Source organism: Corvus kubaryi, unplaced genomic scaffold (genome assembly GCF_017639235.1).
Source record: "Corvus kubaryi isolate FWS band 111438036 unplaced genomic scaffold, C.kubaryi_AGA036_p1.0 split3-37374, whole genome shotgun sequence".
In the NCBI taxonomy this organism is placed as follows: Eukaryota; Metazoa; Chordata; class Aves; order Passeriformes; family Corvidae; genus Corvus; species Corvus kubaryi.
Window position 1 is genome coordinate 426271 of NW_024582090.1, and position 23268 is coordinate 449538.

Here is a 23268-nt window from a genome sequence, read left to right on the forward strand (position 1 = left end):
AGGATCTGTCTCCTAAAGGACATTGCTGCTTCCCACAGAACGAGGCTGGTTGGTGGCTGTGGACAGGGAAAGGGTCTGGGGAAGATTCCAAAGTTTAACTCCTGGCACTAAGATGTCTCAAAGCCACGGGCTGGTCATGGAGACGCTCTTCAGCAGCACAGAAGAGAAACACAGGTTTTGTATCATCCTCCAGCACCTGGACACAGCAGGTACAGGGAGGGGCTGCAGGAGGGAATAACAGGAACTGTGGAAAGGGGCAAAGACCCAGAATAAAGGTAATAATAGAATAAATTAGTTTTCACCCCAATCTACAAAGGAGTCAGAAGTGGCAGGTGTGTCCTCCACAATACGCCAGAGCGCTGCAAACCTGTAGGAGATTGGGAACCCACCCCAGACTGTACAACTTCCTCCAGTTTCTGTTAAACTTTGAGACCCCCACAAATGTCAAACAGCCTTTACTGGACTCCCTCCACCCTGTCTCCTCCCCCATCCATTTACCTGTCTTAACTCGTTCTGTTCCAGAGCACTGAGACACTTGAAAGATTTATCTCTCAGCTCTGGCATAAACAAAACCTGCACACGTTACACACGCATAAATCCCCCTTCACACACCCACTTCCCCCCAGAGAAGTGATAATGCTCTTTTTCTGAGAGTTGTAGTTTTTTTGAATGGTTCTCCTTCCAATTTATTTCAGTTAGAATTTTGTCTTTTCTAAATCTTGAACCATTCCATAGTAGAACTTTATTGCAAAAAAGTCAACATGCATCTTAGAAATTTGGCTTGTAATCAATAAAACAAACATTACATATATGAATTTTAATGTATAAACAATTAGAAATTCAACAATATCTGCTATCATCCTATTACACAAGTTCACAATCTGTAAAAACTATAGTACAAGGTTACTATACACCAAGAGGAGCTTTTGTTCCTTTTCACATGATTTTGTTAAAGTGGTGCTTTCCTAAGCAGGTGCCTGGTTTCAGATTTGATGACGTGGTTTTGTTTATTTTGCTGAGGTTAATTCAGCAAGGAAAGGGAGGGAATTCTTTCCACAGTGACTTCCTTTCCCCATCCCATCCTCCTTCAGTGTCTGTCCCCCAGCTCAAGCTGGTACACTTGGCTGGGGCACACAGGGACCCTGTGGGTTGTGTTTCACCCAAGGAACAGGTGAATTTCCCAGTAAAGCATCACCATGAAATAAACTCAGCTGTACTGCCCTAGCTGACTATGGAAACACAGAATCCAAGCCAAACCACTCCAAGAGATACCCAGCATGCCCTAAAATATAAGGGGGTCCATAAGCTTTGTCAAAAGGCAGACCAGTTTCACACAGCTCCCCTCCTCCTCCTCCAGCCCCCAGCGCCAGATGTGGTCCCTCTACCCCCTGGGTACAGCCAGGCTGGGGGGCACTTCCAGCCCCCTGGGCAGCAGCCACCCTTGGGATGGCACCCGGGACTCAGGCCAGCCTGCCAGGGGTACTGTGAGGGTAAAAAGTAATTGTAGGAAGCTCTCAAAGATGGCCCTTGCTCCCTCACCCACGCCCCTGGACAGAGGTGCCACCCCAATGTCACTTTAGAGCTAAAACCATATGAAAAGGAATCCATTCTGTGTGTGTCAAAGGCTACTGCAATTTTTCTTACAGATTAATCCACTGTAATTTTCATTTTCCAAATACAAAAATACAACAATTCTTATTGAAATCTATACGCCGGTAATTTTAGTACACAAAAAAAGCAAAATATTTACAAAATTATACAGTTTAAGAAAAACCTCTGTACAAAAAAATATATAAATCCTTTTGATCCCTCTCTCATTTTTTGTCAGGACTTGGACATGTTTGCCGCAATGGACTTCTCAAGATACACACTGTGCCACAGACATTAAAACCCTTAGAGATCATGGGAGAAGAGCAAGACATTCTTGTAAATATGTAGGGTAGGTTTCCCCTCCATTTCTTCATGCCTGGAATTTAGCCTCAGCATTAGCAGGACAGTCCTAATTCTAACAAGAGGGGAGGTCTGGAAAGAGACAGAATACTGGAGACATTCCCTTCAGTTGACAAGACATTACACGAGTTGGATACCCCACCACAGCACAAGGATGGAGGCAGCAGGGCTGTGACCCCAAAGAGTGCTCAGCACTTTCCCCTAGCCACATTCAGAGCCACAGGCAGGTGAAGGGTTTGGTAGATACTGTCCTTCAGTCAGGAATTACTGGGGACTACTCTGGCAATCATTTGAGAGAGAAGAGTGCTGTGCATGGACATGGTGTTGATTTTGTGTAAAAACGCACATCAAATTACTGAGGAGTGCCCAGGGCAAGTGGGCAGTCAGGGAAGGTGCTGCTGGGTGCCCCGGCTGAGAGCCACAGAGCCCAGAGCTGGCCCAGCCCCTGGCTCGGGCACCCAGCCCCTGGCTCGGGCACCCAGCCCCTGGCTCGGGCACCCAGCCCCTGGCTCCCCGTGTGCCGTCAGCGCCCAGCCCTGCCGGGGGTACGGACAGCAGCGAGGCAATGGAGCACGCGACGGGGTTCAGCTCAACACGCCTGAAAGAACTGCCCTGGGCCATGAGGGACACCCCCTGGAGACCCAGCTCACAACACCCTTGGGGCACTGGACCCTGGTTTGGGGCCAGGCTAAGCAGGACACCCCAGTCCTATGGGCTGAAACCCACCCTGCTCTGAACACCTCAGGGCTCTGCCTGGAACATGGCTGGGAACAGGGAGAGGAGGAGAGTTGCTCCTGGCTGGTAGACAGGAGCCAGCTTAGCTGCTTTCGAGGAAGACTGGAACTCCTTCCATTCCTGCTCACAAATACTGAAATGCAATGAACAGCCTGACTTACACTGAGCCTTACACTGAAATGACAGAAGGAAATCAAGAAGGAGTGCAAATCCACTCCAGTGTGTGTGTCCCTGCTGATGTTTTCTGTGAAGCAGAATTTGGAGAAACAGAGTGAACTGGACAATGTTATAACAATACCCTGTTAAATTGTTTCTTCCACCTCCTCTCACAAAAAGCAGCACAACATAGAGACTATGTGGCTGTCAAACATACTGAAGTAAATGATTTAAGAATCTAGCAACAAATAATTCCTACAACATGAGACTCCACAGGAAACAAAATGCTACCTTTTTTCAACGAGCAAATGAGGCCAGTTTTTTCTTTCATAATATTTAATGAAAGTTTGTCTTTCCCCTAACCCCATAATATTGCTAAATAAAACCTGTAATATCTTTTCAATTATAAACTAACAAATCAATCACATTATAAAAAACCCAAAACAAGGTAATACAGGTGACACAAAAAGAGGACAAGAAAATACTGATTTCCAACTCCCCCCCCCTTACCCCCCCCCCCCCCTTTTTATCCTTCTTAAATAGAAAAAAATCACCACCCTGGTGAGCTTGATAATCCTGTAAGAAGTTCCTGGGCCTTTGGCTAGCTCAGTCTCACAGCTCTGTGTCCCAAATGTTTTCATACCAAACTGCTCATGGTAAATCTTGTGGTTTGAAAAAGAAAGTAAAGCTTTTTTTGGCTCATCAACTTCCTTAAATAAACGTTTAAAAGATGTAGTTTGAACTATATTCCTAAAATTATACATTTCGAACATCAAGTTTCATCTTCTCCAAGAACGGGATTCATCCTCATCTTCATCATCATCATCATCATCTTCGTGCAAAAATAAATCTGAGGTTTCAGTCTCCTGGAGGAAGAAAAAATGAACTTTTAGACACAAGTTCCAAGCTATGCCCAGGGACACATCACAGCACACAGCACCAGCTGTACTGGTATCTGGTTTGGGTATTACCGCGTGTCCCACAAACACAAACAATCACATCCCATCACTTTTAGGGGAAGAACAGCAGCCTCATATCAGGAAAGAGAAAGAGAGCAAAGCTTCAGAGGAAGCAGGAATAAACCGCCACTCACCCTCTCCCAGACAAGGTTTCTGTTAAGTGCCACAACAAAATAATCTTTAAAAGCTTAAGGTGTTAAGGTGAATTACAGGGAAGAACACACAACTTCTCCTACAGTAAAGCACTAAGAGTGAGGAGTAAAAGGCTTTGCAGCCTGCACATACAGAATCTGAGGCTTGTTTACATCATTGACAAATTACAGCCCATCCACAAAGTGTCTTTTTTTTTCTTCCCATTTTCTCTGTTTTACAATGTACCTGACTACTCAAAACCAGTTCAGTTACTGGTTTGTAAAAACATATTTTATGAAATTTCTTCAGCGCACAGGAAACTGTATCCTATGAGTTCTCAACCATTAGAGTCCAGTAAGAATGATAAGGTTATTAAGAGATCTTCATACCTCTTCCTTGGACTCCTCTTCCTCTACTTCTGTGGACACAGAAGGTACCTTGGGTTTGTGCCACGAGATCTGGAGCCGTCGGTCCTTGAACCGGGATCCCTGGTTAGCAGCCTGAGTTGTGTTTAAACCAACAGATTTTCAGAGAGAGGATCAAGTGCAGAACTTTTAACACCAGCAACAAGCCAGACCCAGTGCACGTAGTACAGATCTCAAATCTGTGGTTTGAGGATCTCAAATATATAAACCACAATGACCCACTTCACTGTTCCAAAAGCAACTCCAGCTACACCCAAATCTGCCAAATCCTGCTCCTGCCCCGGCACTGTGAGAGGATGAGCAGGGCTCTGAACTGCCAGGGACACGCAGCTTTATCAGGGAAAGCCCTGTGTCACTGCTCAGATAACCAGGAGGTACTTCCCCTTCAGTGGCACTACCGGCAGCAGCACCAAACACTATCAAGCTCAAACTGGGGGATCAAAGCCTCTGAAATTTTAAAATACAAAGGTAGACACAAGTAATTAAAACCTCTTATCTTAGATGTGTGGAAAAAAAAAAATATCCACGATTCTACTTACATTCTCAGCTTCTGAGCGGGACTTAAAAGTTACAACAACACTTAATGGGGAATCCTCTTCTTGAAGGTCTTCGATATCTCCAAATTTCTGTGAGGGTAAAGTTCATTAGGACCGGCAGTAATGTTCTCCTCCACCTCCATAATCATGTGGTACAATTGCAGTGTACTGAAGTGACACTGAAATCTGATTTTTTGGACAGAAAAGTGAGAGCCAGAGGACTCCCAGCTGCATCAGCCAGCAACATTGCAGCACTTCTATTTTTAGGCAAAAGCTCAGATTTATTGCTATTCTAAGAGAAGCTTGATTTTACAGCAGGAAAAGAAACGTATAGTGATTTACAGGTCACACTTACAGAGAAGTGCTGTAACAATTCATCTTTTTCCTCTTCAACGAAGCCTCCCACGGTGAGTGCTTTGGGCCGATGATCCACCACCATGTGGTTCAACATTCCCCGTCCTCTGCCCCCACGGCCCCGGCCCCGGCCTCTGCCTTGGGCTGGCGCTGTCTTTCCTCGACCAACAGGCAAGATTCCTAACCGAGCAGCCTGGGGAAAGAACACAGCCATCCCCACAGTGAGAGGATCTGAAACCCCCAGAATTCATCAATTCATTAACAGCAGCAGTGCAGACCAGCTCACCTCCACCTGTAACTGATTGAGCTTTTTCCGCAGTTCAGTCGTGTCCTCTCCAGAGGACAGTCTCTTATGGAAGTCCAGCTCTGCGTCCAACAGTTCCTTCTGTGCCTGGGAGAGAAGGAGGTGGGAAAAGAAAACAGAAGGAAAGGGCAGAACTGTAACACCTACTTGTAATGTTTTATTCCACTTCAGCAATACCTTTGTGTAAATGATACAGACAGATCAGGACATGATAGCCATGCTTTCCTCTAAATTCAGTTTGTTTTAATTGCCTCTGTGTGTGTGTGGTCCCCCCATTTCTTGAAGGGCCCAGAATTCTCTGCTTTAGAACTGGAACAAGCATGAATGAGCTACAAGCAAAACTAGGTCATGGAGTTCCTTCAACCATGGCTTGTTTGCCAGTGGTTATCGCTCCCATTACAATGTTGCTCATAAGTGTTTTGATCTGATGCTGCTGCATTTTTAAGACATTATTAAAAACAGTTACAAAAACCAAGTAGGCAAGTGTGTTGCACACTAAGTACCTCTGTCTTGGACTTCAGTTTGGATGGTGTGGAGGTTGTAGATGAGGTTTTCAATTCATCCTTTAGCTGAGATATTTTTCCTGTTAGTTCTTTTAAAGTCTTCATAATTTCTGCTCTCTCTTCTGGTTTCATGGCCTTGTTTTTCTCCAGCTTGGATATCAACATCTACACAATAATAAAAGAACAGGAACATAAAATTCCAGGAAAAAAAGCCCTGAACAGACAGGTATCTACAAAATCAAAATGTATTTACTAGCCACATCCCAGACTTACCTTCTGGCATTCTATTTGTTTTTCTAACATCTCCTGCTTCTTTTTCCTCATATCTTGCTGGAGTTTCATTGCCTCCTAGATAAGGAGAAAATTCTTTCCATCAGTAAAAAGCAGTCTAGCATTATATGTACTCATACAGATCCTATTATCCTCTTCAAGCTATGGAAGTGAAGTCCACAACAAAAAGTACTGTCTGCAAAAAGCACAAGTCTGAAGTGCAGCTGATTCAATAAAAAGCTGCTAATTTCCTGCTGTAAGGTACTTTACTAACATTTTTCCCCCTTCAGACACCTCTTAAGAAACATACTGTGCACTGTTATTCAAATGTCTCAGACCTGCAGAGATTAAACTCAGAAAACCCAACATGGCCAAGTGTGTTGAGTAGGACACCCCAAAAGGACACTGCACACATGATTAGCCCCAGTGCGTGTTTCCAAACCGTCCCGTAACAATGACCAACTCCACACCCACATATAAAGCTGTACAGCAGTAGCTGAGGTTTCAGGTGCTCATCAAACCTTGCATTTAAAGCACTTTGCTTGCTACACTGTCAGTCAGCCATCAGTCATTAAGTACCTGTTTTTTTTTAAGAGCTTCTTGCACATCATGAGGTTTAGACCCTGCACCAGACTTCAGAGTTGTCTTCAAGTTTGGAGAACTGTAAAGCATTTTTGAGTGGCTTGTAGAAGTAGGAAATATCTGAAATAGTAAAAACACACACTATATGTATAAAATATGGTATAGTTTAAGTTGACTGTGATATACGAGCAGGGAACTTCAGAGGATCCCTGAAACACCAACATGAATGCACAGATTTGTGCAATGAGGCAGAAAGACCAAGGCAATTAAAACACATGGATAAAGACATCAGTTCAGTTAAAAGGATTTCTGCCAAAGATACTGTCTTTCCTTCTCCATGGCAGACTCCCTTTGCATCCCGATTCCCACTAGGACACTGCTGAAGGCGACGATCTGCATCTGAAACTAGCTCTGCAGTCACAGCCCAGCATCTCACTTTCTGATCCAGTAAGGCAGCAAAAGCCACTCCATCCTTCCTTTCTTAAAAGGACTTCCCCATGGCCCAGAACACATGCTGCACTACGATATCAGTGTGAATTGACCAGTATCAGCTTGAACTCTGGGTACAAATACTCTATAAGCTTCTAGCACTGCTGTTAAAGCACAGCACAAGCTCAAAAATTGCTGGGAAAGCCATTACATTTGTCAACAAAAGGCTGGTCTCACATACCGGTTGTCAGATTTGTTCACTATCAAGCACTGCCAAAAGTATTTTATGCAATTCAAAACACTGATACTTTGTTCCTGAAGTCATTGTCCCTATTTCATATAAACAGTTGATGAAATGAGGAAGAAGTGACTGACCATGGCTGCGTGGAACATTACTGAAAAGCAACAGAACCAAGCGGGAACAATTCACAAGTTCTCTTTGCTTGTTCCTTCCTGGCTGACAAGCCAAAGTTGTACCTGAGAGCACAACCATGGTCCACCCTCAACATACCTGAGACTCCTCCACCCCAGCCCCGGGCTGGCTCAGCTCAGGCTGGCTCCCACCCGCTGCTCCAAGGCGCCTTTTCACTGGGACTTTGTTAAGGACATAGGCACCAGATGCCAGGGGTTTGTTCATCACCTGCGTATCCATAGATTTGAGAACACCAAGATTAGACACTTTGCTTTTCTGGAGCAGCAGTCACTTGGGAATGCTGCTGACCTCCCTGCCAGCACGTACCTTGGACAGGCTGCTGTGCATGGTCACGGCGGGCGGTGTGGCCAGGGCCTGCTGCTGCAGGTGCTGCAGGGCCTGGGGGGTGGGTGGTGGCTGCTGCTGCAGCACTGGGGGCTGCTGCTCGCTTTCCCTGTGCCACAGCACCCGGATAAACCGATTGCTCAGCACTGCCTCCGTGCTGGAAATTGCCTTCCTTGCCTCATCGTTACTCAAGTACTGAATGAGAGCAGCTTCAGGATCGTTCTGGAAAGCAACCTAAAGCAAAAGTTCATAAATGTATTATTTCCCAAGGAAGACAACATTTCAATCATTAGCAAACCCATCTACAAATAATCTGCAGTGATGAGTTGGGTATCCAGTGTATTAACAGCTCAAAATACTGGTAAGACATTCTATGCAATTAAAGCGAAGTACCTTTTGGCAGACATTACATGTACTTGCAGCAAAGTCTATATACATTTAAATAAATAAATAAATAAATAAGACTCCTCTACCAACAACATCATGTACTCAGAGCACTGCCCCTGGGGTATGTCTGGTATCACTGTGGTATCCCAAAGGCTCTTTATCCCAGTCTCCTGAAGGACAAGTGCTGCCTGAGGGTGCACAGTGCAAGGCCTCACCACACCCTCAATGCAGCAGCATCTCCAAGTCTTGAATAAGCATATTTTTCCTCTAAAAATTAATATCACAGCAATAAAAATGTATCTTGGACTTTCTAGTGTAGTGATTGAGATAGCATGTTTGAAATGCATTATTCATTAGACAGGTGAGAAAGCACCACAATATCTTTTGGCCTAAGACAAAATGATCAAGAAATACAGAGGCTTCCCAGATAGCTGTCTTTTATTTAGACCTCTAACTGAGGATTTGAGAGGCAACTGTTTTATCTAGAAAAATAAATGGAAATTAAATGCTATTTTAACTATGTTTTTAAAGTGCTTTTTCTGTTCTTTTACAGGGCAAGGGCGCCACTGAGTTGGAGCCAGTTCTAGGATGCCAAGTGGTAACAAACTGAAGCAGATAAAGACTCTCCTGTAGCACCTTTGTCAAAATCCTGACCATCAATTACCATAAGACCATCATACAAGACAAACTGTCAGATCATCTCATTCAAAAGTTATACTCAAGTTGCTCAAAAACCTGAGTTGATTCAGACACTGTTAAACCTGCAAGCCTTCCAAATATAATTAGGCATCATAAAGGCAGAAGCCAATATGGTTTTACAGAATTAAGATAATAATACACAGTAGACCAAGAAAAGGTTTTTCTGAACTTGATTACCTCCTCTCCCAATTTGTCTCCACCAAGATTTCTCAAAGAAAACATACAGTATTCAAGCATGCTTCAGGGAAAATAAAGGACCCACACACAGACAAAACTGGACTTTGGTTTTTACCTGAATATTTACAATAGTTCCAAATTTGCTGAAGTGTTCGTTGAGCTGTGTAATATTGTTCAATTCTGGTGGGATTTTTCGAACTTCTAATTTTGTATTAGTATACTGATTCTTTTTCAAAAACCCTGGCTTATTCTGGTTGTTATTTACTTGCCTAGAGAAAAGGAGAACAGGAAGAGTTCAGATAAGTACATGTGTGCCCAAGCAAGGCAGCAAATGTTAACACACATCTAAATGGCATTTTTCCCCTAAAAAGTACACCCTCTAGACACTAACAAAAGAGCTCCCTCCCAACCCCACGTTTAGTCTCCATACTATGTGGACACAGATTTTCTGACTTAACCATCCCAAATTACAGAGACTGGTGAACAGCAATGTTCACAGCACTAACAGCAATCGAGTACATTTGAATTAACGACCTGCAGCTAATTCTTACTTTCCCAACCAGGGCTTCTTCAATGGTGGACATTCCATGCTGCTTGGAGATCTTTTCCTGCTATCTGGTTCCAGGACAACTCTAGTGACATTGCTGCTGTTATTTGTAATGGGAATGGGAGGTTCAGTTTGGATGATAATGTTGGCAGCTGGAGGGAAGGAAAAAGGCCTGTGTTACTCCACCATGCATGGAAAAGCTTTCACACAGCAAAACAGAACTGAGGTTAAAAACATAAACATTAGGAAGACTTTACCAAATTGGCCAGTTTTGTTTCTGAACAAAATCATTCAGATCATTCCCTAGCCTAACTAAACATCCTGAGGGAAACCCACATGGTCCAGCTGGGAGGGATGGGTTTTGACCTTTAAGGTTCGAATTAGCTTGAAGAAACAAAGCTAAAACTCCATCTTTCAGGTACTAAAATCCCAACAAAAAAGAAAAGGAGGAAAAGAACCACAGGTGGGTCCCCAGGCTTTAGGTTAGAGCTCTGCAAGGGCAGGGGCTGAATTAACAACCAGCTTTCACTAGGTGAACCCTTGACAGGGCAAAAGCAGCCAAGAACCTGTTGTTTCCACTGCTATCCCACTGCCAGCCCTCCAGCCAGGTTTCAGCAACAAACTGTTAATTAAGCACAACTATCACACTCTTTAAGACATTAGATTTAAAGTTTGAAGCAAATTCTACCAACACAGTTTGCTAGAAATTTATTTGCAACCTTTTCAAGATAATGCCCTTGGTGTTAGTCTCCTGTGAATGCCAAATATTCAACCCCTAAAAAGAAGTCTGAGTTATACAGCAATTTCTATGGCTTTTATGCAAGCCAGGGCTCTGCTGGTTACACTGGTGAGAACAGAGACTGGGCATTTCTGGGTATGGCATCCCCACTTTGGAGGGTGATCTGAGAGCAAACCTTTTACACCTGTGACAAAGACAGTAAAAAGTGCTGTGAAGCCCCACCACTGAGCACTCACCCCTGGTTACCCCTGGGATGGGCTCTCGGAGAGAACCTGTGGGGCAGCAATTAAGCCCCAACCCTGCCTCTGTGACAGTCATTAAGATGCAAACAGCAATTTCTGCAATAACATTTAACCATATTCCTTACAGGATGAGTCGCTGGAAGGAAATACTGAAAGTTAAAAAAAGGAAAAAAAAAAAAAAAAAAAAATCTTTCTTATCTACTGAGTAAGAAACACTGAAGTATAACAGCAAACCCCAAAATTTAACATCTTTGGTTTTAAGAAACAGGGCAGGAAAAACATGAGGGAAAAAGAAAGTTTTGCTGCTACAATTAAACTTTCTTTAAAGAGCCTCGCCTTGTTCTCTTCCCTAGAAGATACTTTGTACACATCACCACTAAGAGACAGCACCCACATCCATTCACGTAGGGGCCAGGATTTAAGCGCAGACTGGGATTCCCATGGGCTAGGAAATGGGAATGATACCTGTGATGTTCATTTCAGAGAGAACACCTGGCTGACAGAGTCAGACCATCAAGCACCAAAACATGCCACGATAGCTCCCTTCTTCACTACCATGACAACAGCCAGGGCAAGGAACTTGGATCATCATTTCTGTGCCCATGGCTAATCAAAAGCATTCTGTACACTGTGCTGCTAAAGCCATCTTTAGGCACCATTTTTCTTTCTAGGAGCTCTCAGTACCTGGAAAGTGCCTTCACAGGCTTAAGAGGAATAAAACCCCAACCAAACAACCAACCCCTTGTAGCACTCCCAAGCAAGTGCTTATTTTTAATCAAAAAGGCTGCTTTGACTTTAATACAGGCATATTAGCACTTAAAAAAGGTAGAATGTCCAAAAAATGCTCTGAAACACTAGATCAGTGAGAAAAACTAGTGCTTTCAGCCTGAAAAGGGGGAAAAGTGTTGACGGTCTTGGACAAAAATAGCAACAGCAATGACCAGAACCCTTCCTACCTCGAGGGTTTGTATCCATCTCCCCAGATGTTAGGCCAATTAGATTTGGACGCTGCATTTGTGCTCTCGTAAAGAACTGCCGATACTGAGATCTACCAGCACTGGTAATACTAGGAGCTTCAGGGTTATAGCCATCTGGCTCATATGTATCTACAAAAAAAGGAGAGAAATGACAGAATTTTTCAAGTGAGTTTAAGACTCGGGGTTAATTTTCCTTTAAGGAAATGCATGGATGTCCAAGAGTCAGAAGTTGTTTTGGATGAAGAGAAGAGAGGTGGTACAGCCAACCTGTGCAGCCGTTGCAAACCCTCACCTGATCTTCATGCCTAGCCTATCAGGACACATTCTCTTTTGGCTTTTATTTTGCTACTATTTGTCCAAAGCACACAGGTCACAATACAGAGTATTGCTGATCCACTGCCTGGAAAGGCCTGAGGCGTCTGTGTGACAGTGTGCACAACATCTAGCAGTGTTTTAAGGGCAACAACACAAGATTTGGTTTCGACATTTATACTGTAGCGTCTAAGATGCAAAGAGATTTCCAGCCTTTGCTGCCCAACAGTCTAGTTCTCTTCAGAAAAGAAGTTTAGGTGAAGAACATACTTAAATGATTTCAATCAAAGAAAGTTGAGAAATGAGGTAATGGAACCAATACTTACCTACTGAATTCTCTTTATGTAAGAGTGAGATCAGCTGCCTAGCTTAGCTAAGGTACTAATGATCATTTTCATTAGAAGGGGTCACCACAAGAATACAAGATGACAGAATTAACTCCTATTGATCATCAGCCCAAGGTCCAAATTGAGGATAATGCATTTTTTTATTGTTAGAAAGGAAAAGCTATACAAAAACTAGAATGAATGAAGTCTGTGAAGAGCCTCCATAGGAACAGTACATCTGGGAACACAACGAATGCCTCTACAAGGGAACCTGACAGACATGAACCCCTCTAAAATCCCAGCTCCTTATTCTGCAGCGACAAGGACAACTCTACAGTTAAAATCAGATAGCAGAGCCTGAAACTGTAAAACAAGAACATTCTCTAACCTCAAAGGAGCTGAACTACAAGCTCCTCTTCCCTGATTTAGAACATGATTGACTGCAAGAGGGCAACCAGCAGCTGTTACCACAACAGTCCAAGAACAGGACATGAGAATCTCCACAGAGGTTCTGGAGAACAGAATTACTGTGAAGCCCTGTAAGCTAGGACAGGCAGAATCACCCATCAGAAGTTCTGGAGCTGAAAGGATCAGATGGTGACACCTGAACACCCAACAGGACTTGGGGATAACTGAACGATTATCTAATACGAAATTTGAGTGACTGAAGTTTTGAAAAACATGGAAGTCACAAATAAAATGGCATGGATCATGAACTGAACTAGACCCCCTCTTTGAATAAAATTCAGAATATTTTTGTTAACAAAGATGAGAATATTATAAAACAATGACATTTAATTATCTTATTTTGGTCATATAGAACATGGAAATGCCATTAGAAATAAGCTTTGTTGTATTTAAATTGAGCAATCAGGACTTTCCAGGTATTTTGCTATTTTCCTTTGTAAAAACATGTAAAAATTTTGAGCTCTGTTAAGGAAGAGGGACATGTCCAGTGAAAGCTATCAACTTTTAGACAGCTAGAACCAGGGTGATTCCAGAAAAAGAACAGAAAAAGTACTGATGTCTATGAAGACTGTACAGACTATTGTGATATACAGCTGGAAAAAAAAAAAGGTCTCATCTGTATTAGTCCAAACTGGAGAGGAGTAAAGCCTAAGTTAAACAGCAATTACAGGTTTGCAGGTCCATCTTTCACCTCCTAATGTCCTAGTGAATGGCTTGAAGAGGAAAGGAACATTTCTTATGCAACAATCTGATTGCTGTGAGCACATGAAACCCAAAGCTCCCCACAGTGCTCTCCCTCAGACCAGGACAGAGCCCTGCTGCCATTCCATACCAGAATGGATGATGGGCTGACCCAGGGAGAACCATCAGACTTCTTTTTAGATTTGTATATATTGGAGGAAGACAGATCATAATTTCTAATCACACATCAACAGAGAAAATTTTAAATTTTTACATCAAACAGATTTAAACCAAAAGGCATTTGCTTACGTTCTGACACTGTATAGAGCAGGTTCTGGGGCAGAGGAGGAGGCAGCCTTGCTCCTATGGGTGCAAGACTGGGCACTGCACTTGTCCCCGGCTGGTCACGACTGTTTATCAAGCTGGACTGTGTTAAAGGTGGTCCTACAACGACACCACAGAACAGATCACACACTGACAGCTCAAAGGCAAAACGTGCAAACAATTCAATGCTGCGTTTATGCCTTGCTTTCAGCAAGGTCAGGGCTGCAAATATCTTCAATCCCACTACAGTTAACAGCAAACTGAGAAGCCTATTCAGGTAAATTACTCTGATTCCAACACCTTTTCTCTTTCTCAGGAGAGACAAAGCTTTAAGGAAAAAAGAGAGTGCCTTTTCTTCCCCAGAGGTTTGTTAGTGCTAGAGATGGCTTAACTACAGCAGCTCCTCCCTCAGCTCTGCCACGGAGAGCCAAGGCTTGCTCAGAGCAAGAGATCAGATCAGCAGCATTTAGATTGCAGTTCTGAAACAAGAACTGCAGGGAAAGAGGCATTCCCAGACAAGGAATTTCTCTAGTTGGCTGTGCTTCGGTTTCCCCATAGACCATAGAGACGTTCCTACAGACTGTATGACCAAAAAGGACCCTGAATGACACTACACAGCCCATCCTGAGCACTGTCTGTTCTCTCACAGCAAGTCAGTTCCACCTGCTGAAGGGCTCGCACAAACTTTAGGGTTAATCCTCCATCAAATTATCCCTCCTCCCAAAATTGCTGATATTGGACACAATTATGACAGCATGTATTCTGTCCCAGGAATAGACACCACTGAAACAGAGAAAGCATGTCCCTAATATGCTATTTCATAGTCTTTATAAGATGCAGTAAGATAACACAAAAGGCTCAATATTTCAGATCACTGCCGAGCTAAAAAAGGTCTTAAATGTGTCAATAATGTATTGCTTTCTAGTGGCAGATAATGTAGCACCAACACTGGAGCTTTATTAGAATCTCTAGGAGACTGAATCTCAACATTTTTTGCATTATAAAAAAAAAAAAAAGGCTAGTAAGCGTCAGTAACCAATCCAATCACTACCAACTACCACTGACATGAGCTGAAAGATCCCCAACTCCACCCCCTGCCCCATTCAATTCAGTTTGGAGGGCTAGGAACATCACGGTCTACCAGCTGAACTTTCAGAATTCTTCTGGCACTATTTTGACCAGCGCACGGCTAGCAAAGAAACCGCAACCCAGCCCCACGGCGGCGGTGCTGTGACTCACGCGGGACAGGCAGCACGACGGGCGGCGGGGGCTGCGGGTGCGGCTGCGGCACCGGCAGCCTCAGGCCGCGCACGGGCCCCGGCAGCGGCGGCAGCAGCATCCCCGGTGGCGGCGGCAGCCCCGGCGGCGGCGGCGGGAACGGGATCATACTCGGCAAGGAAACTTCATCTACTACTAAAGGATCATTTCCGTGATCAAACTGGCAGAGATCACCAAGGACACAATAGCCTCGCTCTGCAAAACAGGACATTTCATGTTGTGTTAGAAAACAAACCCAGTAGAGTTCTCAGTGATTTGTAACATTGTAGGTTTTCATAGAATTTCTTACTAAAGAAAACATGAATCCACTGATATGTTATTACACTGTAAAGTAAGGTTTCACAAAACAATTCAAATCAGAACAATCTTTCATAAAAGCATACAAACTTGCATGCATTCATCATAAAAGCTGTGGAAAACACAGTCAGAAGCACTGTGGTTTATTTTAAACACAAACACACACACACTGCAATCTGCACCAGGACTGCCAGTGGTTGAGGTATTTGTCTTGCACATAGGGAACTGTGAAAAAACTCCGTATGTTCTTATCCAGCAATTGTCACAGCATAAGCAAACTGCTTCAGTAAGACTAGTTATTTCTTCAGTACAACAAAGGTCATCTCTGCATCTATTACATACAAGGGACACATCACATGCCACTGCAGTGTGACCTGCTGCTCACATTGAGTGAATACCTGAAAAACAAGTCACAGAAACATTGAAATAAGGCATGAAACTGAAAACTAAGGAACAGTTACCATCATAATCTTGACATCTTCTTTTAGGAGGAGGGTTTCTGCCAAATGAACTGGGATTGTTGTGATTGTTGAAGAAATTTGACCAGCTCTCTGTGGTGCTTTCAAGGTGGTGCGCAGGTGCAACTACAGTTACAGCATTGGGAATAGCTTGTGCGGAGGAATACTGTTCAGAGGATTTACTGGGAGATGCAGACACCGGATTATATGAGCCTTCGACATCATTTTTTTCACTCTTGTATTTTGATCTCTCTCTCTCTCGGTGCTCTGTGTAAAAAAAATAAAGTTGAGTAAAGTCTTCATGCTTTGCTCTGTACATCAGAGCCATGAGCAAGAGATAACGCATTTCCTGAAATACTCAGCATTCTGCACATTAAACTGTTCTTGAAGGAGCTCAGTCTTACCAATGGAGTAATAACTAAATATAATGCAAACAGGGGTTTAACTTCAGAAATATCAAAGTTTTCTCTGCAAAATGCACATTCATTCCCCTACTACTCATTTCATTCTGGTTTACAGCTCTCTTTTAAAGGAGAAAGAAGGGCAAAAGCCTGAAACAACAAACCTACCTCTGCCCTTAACTAACGCGGTCTCAAGGTGCGTGGAATGCTGTAATCTGTGCCACTTACTTTTCCGACAGACCTGAACTAGCCCTAAAAGAACAATCATATGGTAACCACCGGCAACTGCAAAGAAGCCTTCTCTAAAAAATACACAGTAACAAAATGAAAGAGGGAAACACTGCCTTGCAGAAAGCTCAATCCTTAGGAGGAAAAAAGAAAAAAATCAACAGCTTTGTCAGAATACACAGTACAATAATACGACCTACTGATACCCACAGGTATACGCCTGTGGATAAATTAAGAGGAAAAAAGAAGAAAACAAACCCCTTAATTGTTCTACTCTGAAGAACAGCATCTTAATTAATAATTTCAAGAGCACAAAGCTATCAAAATTTGCTCCAACTTCTCAAGGGCATCTCCTGCCTGCTAGACCATACAGAATGTAGAAGTCACACCTGTCACTGCAAGAGGATGTTCTCCTGAATCAGCACCCTGGGTACTCACCGCTCCTGCTGCCATCCCGGTCTTTGCTCCGGCCCCTGCTGCGGCTGCGACTCCGACTTAACCCTCTGCTTTTGCTCCGGCTTTTACTCCTGCCCCGGCGCCAGCCAGACTTCTCCCTGTACAAGTCACTCCTATCATAGTACCTGTCATAGTCCCTCCATTTCCCATCATCCCGCTTTTTCTCTCTGGTTCTAGAAAAGACAGATGTAGACCATGCTAGTGAAAGAGCAACAGAATTAAAAAACAAGTTTGCAACACAGAAAGATACTGTTCATCCTTCCCATCCATTTGGGCAGTTAAACACTCCAGTCAGAATTTCACAAATTACATAAACAAGTACAGACTCTTAAAGCTGAATCACTGGTCTGTAGAAAGCAGGAGCAAGAATTGGCAAGGTGAGACAGTTAGGATGCTCAAACCAGAACAGGCTTTAAAAGTGATGCTGGCATGATGTGAACAACTGCCCCCAGACCCTCCAGCCCCCAACAATGTTCTTCATTTATGTAACAAGGGAAACAGTGGAACGGATGACATTCCTAGGAATTGTAATTTGAAGAATAGTATCATTTTTTTGTAAGAGATCAACTTCTTGTGGAGACTTCTCATGCACATGATCAGCAGACACTCAACGTTATCACGGACAAAGGAAGTAGAAAATCCCTATTTTTCATTAAAAACCACTACCTACAAGGTAAAAAGTCACAGCCAAAGATTGACAGCAAACACAGAAGAATATTTTAATATTGTGGCTCAAAGCTAACCTTTGCTCACTGGAATCTGCACGGCTCCTCTGGGGACTGGAATACTTCTTCTTCCTGCTCTCCCGCTCTTCTTCAACAGACTCTTGAAAACTCTGTTTAACACACAACTACCAAACAAGGACGAGTATCACTTTTTTTAATGAAGAAAATGACACCAAAACATAGTTCACGTTACAGACAAGACTCCATATAAAACAATACTCAAGTATTACTTGCCCAGAGTACTGAAGCACTACAAGTAATCAAGCACAAGAGTCTGTTGAAGGGTTTTGGTCTCAAACTTTCTTTTTTATTCTGCAGAAGAGATGCCCCCAAATAAAACTACTTTGATGTTTTGTTTCTAAACATGATTCATGAAAGACAAGATTTCTCTCCACTCTACTGCCTTGTTTAGTACAAGCAATTCTACAAGTGAGGTATTTATCAAACCTTTAAACAGAAAGTCTGGAGTCACCTCTCCAGGTAGGGAAGTCACTAGCTGATATTTTAAATAACTGCTTTAAGGCAAAAACCTGCTCCCATGGTGGAACTGGTCACACTTCTTGCTGGCCTCCACCACAGCAGGTTCAGAAGTCTGTCAGCTGTACCACTACTGCAAACCACTGACCCATTCTGCACTTCTGCCATTGCACACTGCTTACAAGTTATTGTAAGTTACTGTTAAATTTTGGTGTAAAAAGTTTACACGCACTAATCTTTAAAAGACTTTTTTTTCCAATTGAAACAAAAAGGAAGGCTTCCTACATCCTTGTAACAGCATTATCGGGAGAGAACTGGTAGAAATACTCAAGACTTGGCTTGACAGGGCTCTGGACAGCTCCACCTGCAGCCCTGCTCCTAGCACAAGGTACCTGGGGTCCCCTCCAGCCCTGACCTCACTGTGATTCTACATGTGGTTTATTTCATGGCCTTCATGTGCAGGAATCACACCATACACTGAGCTTTATCAAAATAACTAATTAATGTCCTGATTCTGTAACGTTGTCCCATAAAGCTGTCCTAGATATCTTCTTTTGCTTATTGCCACTCCCCTCCAGCCCCCCAAACCTCCTCCTTTGCCCCCACTAGAGCACTGGTTAAGTCAACTGACAGTAGTTCTAAAGGACTTTCTATAGACTATGACAGTACTTTGAGAATGGAGGGGAAAGCTCTTACAGTGAAAGTCTTGCATAGTGGCAAATTATGAACTCCCATAAGCAAAGCTACTTCCATAAACTGTCATAACTCTGTGTCACATCCTCAGATAAAAAAGGACATCAGAAAAGAGGAAAAAAAGTAAAAAGCAACTTTAATTTAAATCAATTGACAAATCACATTCTGGTAAATAAGGACCTGCATTTGTTTGGGTTGACCTGGGTTTGGCTGACTGACAATTTCTGTAATTATTTGTCACCTTCTCTTGAAAACTTGATTGCTTTCAATTTTGCCAACAGAACTTAAAATCAAGGTAAAAGAGAAAACTGTTGGCAACCAAACTTTACCTGACTTTCCAAAGTAATTATTCCAATACAGAGGCCGACATACTTCACTGATCTTAAGCATCACAGAAAACATTTTAAGGAATTTTCATTCCTCACAGAATATACAAAGTTGGAAATGTTTTGGAATGGTTTTGCTGCTTCTCCCTTTCAAACCCTTTTAAGTAATTATCCACTGCTATTGCCAGAGCTGTGAATAGGATTTCTGAGTGCTTGATCAAAGGTAGACTATGAAAAGGGATGTAAAATGTTCTTGTTTGAATCATCGCCTTCCATGGCTCTTCGGACACACAGAGATCATGGAGATCATTAGTCACAATAGAATATATTTTTCTTTCACATTTTGCCTCACAAATGCAGGAGAGCTAATTTGAAAATAAAAGGCAGGCAGAATAAATAACATTACCTCCTCCTTGACTTCCTCCTTCTCTTGCCCTGCAGCCTTTGCCTCTGCCTTTGTGGGCTCAGCAGAAGGAAGGTAACTCTTGGTGTACAAACTTTCAAAAAGTTTATCTACAAACCCTGAAGTTTCTGAGGATACAGAACGCAAGAAAATACTGTTACATACGCATTTAAATGCTCGGTTACATTTACCAAAGAAGACCCTGACAACAGTTGGCCAGGTGGGCTGCTTGCAGCAGCAGCACCTCAGACTAATGAGCATTAGCTCCACTGAAGGAGCTGGAATTTGTGGCACTTGAGGCTGTTCATCTACAGAAAGAAATTCCTCAGCTGTATCAAAGACAGCAACGGAGAGTTCTGTTTTAAGGGGCAAGCATAACTGGAGCCTGTGATCGAGGAGCAAGTCCACAGCTATCCACAAGTTCCATCAGCTACACTCAGCAGCCTCTTTAGGGCAATTTTTATGAGCATAAATAATTCTCAACACCCCCATCAGCAGTTCAATGTCATAAGAAATGCACAATAACCATCCCAGTGAGTGTCAGACTTTCAGATGTTTAAATCCTTGACTATGAAGCAAATTGCCACATGTGAAGCTTCCCAGCAACCTGAAGGATTAACGTGGACCAGGTTTTCAGAAGTTACCAAACACCTGTCAGAGAAGCTTCTGGCTACACCACTGACACTTCAAATTAAGTTGCTTTTATTTAAGAGCATTTCCTCCCACCCACTGTGAAAAGTCCAAGTAACACAACTTCATCTTACAATTACTATTTTTTTTAATCACAAGATCTTTATTCCTTCAAACTCTGTAGGAAATATTAATAGATACCAAGAAACATTTTGAAGGCAGTAATGGTGCATCACCCTCCCTCCTCCCACAAAGAGCCAAAGCCCCCAGACAGCCGTGGCTGTGCAGAGCACCACACCTTTCTGCAGAAACACATCCAGCTGGTCAGCACAGAAAGCCTTCAGCTCCTTCTCGGGCTTGTCTTTCTTGACTAACGCCACAACATAGTTGGCCAAGGCTGAGGGGTCTGCGTCACATCTAGTGAGAGAGAGAACTGTGCTTGGCTGCTGCAGGATGCCGACCCCGGCGGGCAGTCACTGGAGAGCCCCCAGGAGCTCCTGCAACACCCCTGGGCTGCTGGGCTCACACCCAGCACCAGCACAGCTGCACTGGGGCCACGGAGCCAGCAAAGGGCATTTTGCAACCACAGCCCAGTATTTTAGTTGCCTTGTGACCCCCGCAACCCCACCTGACAAAAGTGCCACTTCTCTGCTCTTCCTGAGCTCTGCTGAGGGAAAACCACCTTTCTTTTGCCCAGACAGACCCACTCGTGGGCAGCTCAGCAGCCACCACTGCTGCTGAACCTCCTCCCAGCCCAGCAACCACACCTCAAATGGCTCTACAGGCACAGCAGAGCACGGACCAGGGAAGGCACTGCACAAGGACTGTGAAGGATTAAACTGCATTTAAAAATTAAAACTTGTTATAAAGTAGTTCAGAAAATGCCACAGAGGTCCATTTTCAATACACACACAGACACATTCTGCACAGCTGCAGTGACTGTCCTGGTGTGCTGGGGATTCCTCATCAAGAATACTTCCATGCCATATTCTACAGTAACCTTTTAACGCTGGTAAAACACCCAAAGGGGAGCAGTTACTGACCCAGGTTCTCTCTCCACACTCCCTCGCCCTTGTCTGGCTCCACAAAGACTAAAGATACCAACTCTGTGCAGTGATACTTAATCACTAATCTTTAAATTGGATATTGCTTTAGATTCCATTATTCAGCTACTAGAAACACTCCAGGTATGAAATAGAGCAACAGTGTGATTAAGCAGCGGCTCCTGGTTTGGTGTCTCAGAGGGTACAGACACCAGATATCAGCTGGGGGGCAGAAACCTAAAATACTTGGAAGATTTTTTTTTTTTAAATTAACATTTAGAGAGGGGATTGTGTATTTTCTGAGAACAGTAACTCTAGAAATAGAAAGAAAAATTACTAAGTACATATACCTCAAAACAATCTCAAGTAAGAAAAAGATGCAGAAAGCAAGCAAAAGGCAAAAAAGCCAAGCAGAGGGCAACTGGTGACAGAAATAAAAATCCTCAATGAGTAGCAATCAAGCAGCAATCTACTCCCATATAGCCTGCAACAACATCTAACCTCCACTGAAAGCCAGGCTAAATGAAGCAATTAAGAACAAAGAAACCACAAATTGACAGATTTTACAATTCTTACACATACAGAGAAATAACCTGTATGTGATGCATTCACTGTGTGTGATGTACTGGGGCCCTCACCTACTGACTGTAAGTCTTCAATTTCAAATAGAGGAGACAATCCCTCACTTGAAAACCATTACCTTTCCTTCCTCCCTATGTTAGTCCCTCCCAAGCACCCCACCCCATTCCCCCATGCAGTGCAGGAGCACACAAGGTGAGTGCACTCCTCCAGGTAAGCCAGTCTGTATTGTCACTCTAGTGTCACTACAGAGTCCCTGACTGTTGGGGCCCAGTGGCCAACTCCTTGATTCTCTGCCTCACATTCCACAGTGCAGCTCAAATGCCCATGGAACGCTGGGAGCTGGCAGGGAAAGTGCAAGAGCAGGAGGCATTCTCCAGTCTAGAGACCTTCAGCAGGGTTTGACCAAAAACCAGAGAAACCCATTACTGTAACAAGAGAAAAAGAAAGTTGTGAAGAACTTTCAAAAGCCTAATACTTAACGATGGCAACTGAGCAGACCTAAGGCCTATTTAAAACACTTCCCACAGGCCTCAGCTGTACTTTGTGGGAGACCTAAGCCTGGCCAGGCACTGACAAGCAGCTTCTCCTGATAGACCCACTGACCCGTTGCTGTGCCTGCACCACCAGCACCAGATGCGTTAAGGCACCACAGAGCTTGGGACGAACACAAATCCAGCACCACTTTGCAGCCAGGACAAATTATTAGAACCCATAAAATGCATGACATGACCTGGATCCATGCTGACTCCATCCCAGTCCCACTCCCACTGCGGGCAGCAGCATGATGTAAATGCAGAGTTTCCACAGTTTTAACATTATTCCCGGTTTTGTCAGCACCTGCAGCAGCCCTTGGCTCTTCTCCGAGATGACAGAGCTGGGACTGAAGTCGACAGCACAGCCGGGGCAGCAGTTGGGAGCATACAGAATCACAGAGGTTGGAAAAGAGCTCCCAGCCCATCGAATCCAAGCTATGCCTCATCCCCACCTTGTCCCCAGCCCGGAGCTCTGAGTGCCACCTCCAGGTCTTCCTTGGGCACCTCCAGGGATGGGCACTCCAAACCTCCCTGGGCAGCCCCTGCCAAGGCCTGAGCACCCTTTCCATGGGGAAATTCCTGCTGCTGTCCGCCCTGAGCCTGCCCTGGCCCAGCCTGAGGCCGTTCCCTCTCCTCCTGTCCCTGTTCCCTGGCAGCAGAGCCCGACCCCCCCGGCTGCCCCCTCCTGTCAGGGACTTGTGCAGAGCCACAAGGTCCCCCCTGAGCCTCCTTTGCTCCAGCCTGAGCCCCTTTCCAGCTCCCTCAGC

At 43.9% G+C, this 23268-nt stretch overlaps 1 protein-coding gene across 3 annotated transcripts in view; it reads right to left on the reverse strand.

Moving 5' to 3' along the window:
• Window positions 1–719: 719 nt before the first annotated feature.
• The window catches only part of RBM27 (RNA binding motif protein 27), a 23104-nt gene continuing 555 nt past the window's right edge, over window positions 720–23268 (reverse strand). The window contains exons 2-22 of one of the 3 annotated variants that reach the window (XM_042016067.1): window positions 20642–20760; window positions 19717–19841; window positions 17833–17939; window positions 17072–17262; window positions 16574–16657; window positions 16008–16271; window positions 15211–15444; window positions 13957–14091; window positions 11840–11989; window positions 9907–10054; window positions 9471–9624; window positions 8075–8326; window positions 7847–7975; window positions 6904–7026; window positions 6328–6402; window positions 6055–6219; window positions 5534–5638; window positions 5249–5440; window positions 4897–4983; window positions 4322–4432; window positions 720–3707 (exon numbers count right to left, since the gene is read on the reverse strand). In XM_042016067.1, the coding sequence (XP_041872001.1) occupies window positions 3621–3707; window positions 4322–4432; window positions 4897–4983; window positions 5249–5440; window positions 5534–5638; window positions 6055–6219; window positions 6328–6402; window positions 6904–7026; window positions 7847–7975; window positions 8075–8326; window positions 9471–9624; window positions 9907–10054; window positions 11840–11989; window positions 13957–14091; window positions 15211–15444; window positions 16008–16271; window positions 16574–16657; window positions 17072–17262; window positions 17833–17939; window positions 19717–19841; window positions 20642–20760 (3037 nt within the window). In that variant the 3' untranslated portion in view covers window positions 720–3620. The remainder of the gene's footprint in view (window positions 3708–4321; window positions 4433–4896; window positions 4984–5248; window positions 5441–5533; window positions 5639–6054; window positions 6220–6327; window positions 6403–6903; window positions 7027–7846; window positions 7976–8074; window positions 8327–9470; window positions 9625–9906; window positions 10055–11839; window positions 11990–13956; window positions 14092–15210; window positions 15445–16007; window positions 16272–16573; window positions 16658–17071; window positions 17263–17832; window positions 17940–19716; window positions 19842–20641; window positions 20761–23268) is intronic. The other 2 variants (XM_042016069.1, XM_042016070.1) reach the window with 2 other exon arrangements.